General features: G+C 41.6%; 1 protein-coding gene across 1 annotated transcript in view; it reads right to left on the minus strand.

Moving 5' to 3' along the window:
* C2H3orf20 (chromosome 2 C3orf20 homolog) overlaps positions 1 to 6,000 on the minus strand; it is an 84,953-nt gene extending 78,953 nt beyond the window's left edge. The window contains exons 1-2 of the mRNA XM_070735754.1: positions 5,403 to 6,000; positions 1,624 to 1,731 (exon numbers count right to left, since the gene is read on the minus strand). Coding sequence (XP_070591855.1) covers positions 1,624 to 1,731; positions 5,403 to 6,000 — 706 coding nt within the window. The remainder of the gene's footprint in view (positions 1 to 1,623; positions 1,732 to 5,402) is intronic.

Below are 6,000 nucleotides of genomic sequence, written 5' to 3' on the forward strand. Positions count from 1 at the left end.
ATAAACCAGTCCTCCATGCCTTGCCTTTAACTACCTCTTTAAAGCTATCCGCTACAGGGCAGCCAGAGTGAATTGCCTGTCTCTGAATTTATTTTAAAAGAGGGAAAAGAATTATTTTGCTTAGAACTGTAGTGACACCGAGGGAGGTGAGGATTAACCTTCCCCTTCCAGGGCATTCCGAATTGCATTTACTGCATTTGAAAGCGCTCCAAGGAAATAGTCCAAATTATCTTGTCTTTTCTCATTATCTAGGCCCTGGCAAATCCATTACACATTAGTAGTGTTTATGTGAAGGATCATTAAAACGTCACCCCTCCTCAACAGTGAGACAATATAGCCCATTTCCTCTGTGGAGCATTTTGTAACCTCATTTTGCACAATGTGCATCATTGTGAGTCTTTACTATCAATCTGGGTTCCTGCATCACTAGAGGAGCATAGCAAAGCTAGGTAGGGCAAGAAGTTTTAAAATTGATGACAATAATAAACTAACTGCACCTGTTAATCAGTAAAAGAATCAGAATTCTTCTGGAAGTTTTGAAGAATATCTTGGTACGATTTGTAGTATTCATTTCCAACTTAACCCATATCTTAAGTTTCTAGAAAAGAAAGTACAGTGGTACCTCTACTTAAGAACTTAATTCGTTCAGTGACCAGGTTCTTAAGGAGAAAGGTTTGTAAGCAGAAGCACTTTTTCCCATAGGAATCAATGTAAAAGCAAATAATGCCTGCAAACCCATTAGGAAAGAAATAAAAGCTCGGAATTTGGGTGGGAGGAGGAGGAGGAAGAAGAAGAGGAGGAGGACAATCGCTGCTGAAGGAAGAGGGTGAGATTAGGGGAATCAAAAAACTCCAAAACTTTAAGGCTTAAAAAAAAAAGAGGGAGGAGCATGCGTCTCCCATATACCCGGCGTGAGGCTGCCTCCCCTACACTGCGCCAGAGAGAAAAACCCATGTGGGCGAGAGAGGGGAACCTCCTGCTCCTTTGACCAAAAGGTGGCTGCTGCTGCTGCTACTGCTGCTCCCTGCTTCCTCTTCCTTCCCATGCTGAAGGCCTCCCCTCTCCTCTCGCTTGCTCACTTTGTAGCTGGTGCCTTTCCTTCACTGTGGTGACTCCTTGGTTTGGCTGAAGCCGAGTTGATCCGGCTGGGGCAAAGTGCCCTCTTTTGCCTTTCCGTACCCAGATGCTCCGGGAGGCAACCTCACACCGGGTGTATGGGAGGCAGCGTGAGGGAGTCACCACAGCAAAGTGGTTTATTCCCTCTCCAAGCACCCAGAGAAAGGAAAACGCTCCATTCTGGACTGCCAAAGCCTCCTTAAGTGCCACCGAAGGGCTACTCTGGCAGCCCAGAAAAGCCCAAGATGGCCGGGATTAAAGGGGAGATGGCAGGAAACTGGCTGGGCCTTCGTGCCACTCTCAAATTTCCTGGGAAATTTTTCCAGGCTCAGGTTTTTAAATAGAAAATTGTTCTTAAGAAGAAGCAAAAAAATCTTGAACACCCAGTTCTTATCCAGAAAAGTTCTTAAGCAGAGGCATTCTTAAGTAGAGGTACCACTGTACACGAATTACAACAGAAATAGCAAACAATAATTTCCAGGGATCCAAATCCATTTCTTCTCTGACCTTTCCTTCTGGGCTCTCTCATAAGCTCCGCTGCTTCCTCCCGGGACTTGGGACTCAGCTGTTGACCACTTTCCAGGAATCGTTTTGCAATCTCGGCAGCGTTGGGACCTAAGAGTGAAACAACAACCATATATTCCAACAATAATTCAGCTCTACAAACAGTAGAGCTACACAGAAGAGCATAATCAACATTTTTAAAAATATTTGACAAAGTATAATATACATGGTTACATATTTTTGCTGATAAGTGAAAAGAAATGGAACCTAGGTATAGATCTATTTTGAGTTTGTTATGCTCTCATCAGCTAGACATACTTACCAGAATTTGAACCAGTAGGCTTCTGCATGCAAAGGAGAATATTAACCTCTAAGTTACAGACTCACCTCCAAATCAGCTTTTAGCAGGGAAGGGCCATATGTTTGCTTTCTGTCAAATCACCTTGGCATTCCCTCTTTTTCACTTATCAGCAAAAATATGTAACAATGTGTATTATAGCTTGTCGACTATAAAAAAATGACCTGCCTTGGATATGCCCCCTGCATGGAACCGAGAGGCAAAAGGAAAGCAAGTTGCTTCCTCACATATTTGGGAATACCAGGGTGATTCGACAGAATATATATACCATATATATAGTTTGTCAGCTATATAAAAAAAATTAACTGCTTTGGATATGGCCCCTGGAGGGGCCGAGAGGCAAAAAGGAAACAGTATTCTCCCTCCCATATTTGAGTATACCAGGGTGATGCGACAGGGGGGAAAAATATATAACTCTTCCCTGGTACAAGCTGAGAAGTCGAGAGCCTATAGTCTAGAGGCTGAATCTACTGCCTTACAAGGCAGACTCCCCAAGTTCAAATCCCAGAAAGGGTATGGCTAGCTGATGAGAGCAAAATAAGCTTGAAACATATCTATTCTAGTTTCCCTTCCATTTCAATATCAGCAAATAGAGAGAGAGAGAGAGAGAGAGAGAGACAGACAGACAGACAGACAGACAGACAGACAGACAGACAGACAGACAGACAGACAGACAGATAGATCTTGGCACATTCAGGTCTTTTCCAATGTAAGATTGATAGAATCTTGATGACATTTCGACAAGGTTACACTCATCATCTTCAGGCTGGTGTTTTCGGCTTTGTGCTAGGGTGAACAAGCTGGTGTTTTCAGCATGAAGTTGAAAACACCAGCCTGAAGATGAGTTAGACTTCATTGAAACATCACCAAGATTCTATCAATCTTACATGGGAAAAGACCCAAATACGCCAAGACCTACATACCTATATCCATGAAAATCTACGAATATATACATTGATTCAATATATATCAAGAATTGTCAAAAATGTGTGTGTGTGTGTGTGTGTGTACATGCCCATGCATATGTATCACAATATAATTTCTTGCTTCAAGAACAAATATTGTTACTTTTACTTTCCTTAATAAACCAACTTTCTAACCCTTGTGAATATGCTACAGAGGGTCTTTCCTGAGGCTAACAAAAATTATTCTGAAACTAGCTCTTATTTTTATGATATTTTTACCCTGGTGTCTCTGTGTGTGTTTGTGTCTGTCTATCTGTCCTTCCTTCCTTCCTTCCTTCCACCCACCCACCCATCCACCCACCCTTGCCTCCTGTAGTATCACCCCAAGCAAAGGTTAGAGCATCCATTGTGTGACTCATTTTGTCATTCTGATGAAACTATCAATTTTTGCAAGGAAACCCCTCAGTGGACAAGATAATTATAAGATATGATATGATCAGATTTGATTTCAAAAATAAGGTTATTGAACTTGCAAAACTTATTCAGAATGAAGCCAATGTATCTTATATCACTCTGAGTTGGTGCCAGAGTGAGAGACATAGCTATCAAATTAACCTTGCATTTACCTTCATGCAACAGTGCTGTTACTATATGCTATGCTGTTTTCATTATTAACTCATCTCTCCACTCCTAGGATTATTTTTTTATCCTAATCCCAAAACGATGCCCAGAGTTCAACGTGAAAAATGTTTCCACTTCACATTCCAGTATGATCTAAACTAGTTCCTTCAACAGGAATGTTACTGGGTGTTTCCTCTTCCATATATACAATTAACATACAGTGGTACCTCGAGATACGAGTTTAATTCGTTCCGGACCTGGGCTCTTAAGTCGAGCAGCTCTTATCTCGAACGACTTTTCCCCATAGGAATTAATGTAAATAATTTTAATTGGTTCCAGCCCTCAAAAAACTCACAAAGTTAGTCTAAATTATGCAGAAAGACATGTTTTTAATGATGAAATGTACATGTACATATAAATGAATAATGAAGTTTCTTTCACTTAACTTGTAAACTTTCTTAAACTTTTAAATTTACATATGTTCAACTTCTCTGCCACCCAATCCTGTAGGACAGAGGTCCCCAACCCTTTTTGCACCAGGGACCGGCTTTAAGCGATCAAGAGAGGAATGGGTGAATGAATGGACGGAGGGTGGGAAGGAATGAAGGAAAGAGGGAAGGGACAGGAACAGAGGAAGGAAGCAAGGAAACTTATGAAAGGGGAGAGTAAGAGAGGAATGAGTGAAGGGAGGGAGGGAAGAAGGTGGGAAGGAGAAAGAAAAGAAGAAATAGAGGAATGGAAGGTAAAAGAGAGAAAGAAAAAGAGCAAGAAAGAAAGAAAGAAAGAAAGAAAGAAAGAAAGAAAGAAAGAAAGAAAGAAAGAAAGAAAGAAAGAAAGAAAGAAAGGGGGAAGGGACAGGAACAGAGGAAGGAAGCAAGGAAACTTATGAAAGGGGAGAGTAAGAGAGGAATGAGTGAAGGGAGGGAGGGAAGAAGGTGGGAAGGAGAAAGAAAAGAAGAAATAGAGGAATGGAAGGTAAAAGAGAGAAAGAAAAAGAGCAAGAAAGAAAGAAAGAAAGAAAGAAAGGGGGAAGGGACAGGAACAGAGGAAGGAAGCAAGGAAACTTATGAAAGGGGAGAGTAAGAGAGGAATGAGTGAAGGGAGGGAGGGAAGAAGGTGGGAAGGAGAAAGAAAAGAAGAAATAGAGGAATGGAAGGTAAAAGAGAGAAAGAAAAAGAGCAAGAAAGAAAGAAAGAAAGAAAGAAAGAAAGAAAGAAAGAAAGAAAGAAAGGGGGAAGGGACAGGAACAGAGGAAGGAAGCAAGGAAACTTATGAAAGGGGAGAGTAAGAGAGGAATGAGTGAAGGGAGGGAGGGAGGGAAGAAGGTGGGAAGGAGAAAGAAAAGAAGAAATAGAGGAAGGGAAGGTAAAAGAGAGAAAGAAAAAGAGCAAGAAAGAAAGCTGCAAGCACCCCCCCGAGCCCCCCAGGCCGGCTGCAACCTTTTAAAACACGCGCGCCGCTTCGCAGCTGTCTCCTGAAGCCGAACGCGGAAGTTAGCGTTTGGCTTCAGGAGACAGCTCCTTGGCGCTTGTATCTCGAATTTGGGCTTGTAAGTAGAACAAAAATATCTCTCCCCTCCCAGCTCTTATCTCGAGTTGCTCTTAAGTAGAGCAGCTCTTATGTCGGGGTTCCACTGTATTACAAACAGCCAAATATTCTGCCCATGCCACATATATATGTACAGTATAATTCCTGTTTGGATGTGTTTTAGCAGCACTCCTTGTCATTAGTAACAACTCTTATTTCCCCTCTAACCGCATGGAAGTATCCACACTTGGTGCATTGCATTTAGTCTTCCCACATATACAAAACCCAATGAACCTTTTGGCTGAATAGGTTCAAGTTCTCCAGATAGAATTCCAGGCAGACAAACAAACTCTTAAACTAAAAGGTCTCACCAGTAACGGCATCAATCATTATCTTCATCTTTAACTTCAGAAGTTCTGTCAGGAGATGTATGGACCGCTTTTGGAATTTCATGAGCATCGGCTGGTGTTCAAGTGAAATCATATAATTCGTTCTCCTCCCTGAGGATGTAGCACCCACCTTTTGAATTTTTGATGTAGTTGCGTGGGCCTGCTCAGCCTCTTCATAGGAGAGGAATTTGACAACTGGACAATATAAACCAGCGAAAGATTTTCTTGGTGCTATATCTATGAGCTCATCCCAGGTAAACTCAAATATGTTTCTGACACCTCGTGGCACATGGAAGCCCATTTTCTGCCATGTGATAAGCATCTGTACCATATCAGCCAAAAGCTTTGGGGCCTTGGCTTTCACTTGCTCAAAATCAAGATTTTTATGTTCCTCCGTCTTTTGATCATCTTTTGGCTCATCTTTTTGTTCAGATTTCTGTTCACTTTTCTGTTCAGACTTCGGTTCAGTTTTCGGTTCAGATTTCGTCTCACTCTTAAGATCATTCTTATGATCAGATTTATGTTCGTCCTTTTGATCACTCCTTGGACTACTTTTTGTGTCAGACTTTTGGTCATTCAT

This window comes from Erythrolamprus reginae, chromosome 2 (assembly GCF_031021105.1).
Source record: "Erythrolamprus reginae isolate rEryReg1 chromosome 2, rEryReg1.hap1, whole genome shotgun sequence".
In the NCBI taxonomy this organism is placed as follows: Eukaryota; Metazoa; Chordata; class Lepidosauria; order Squamata; family Dipsadidae; genus Erythrolamprus; species Erythrolamprus reginae.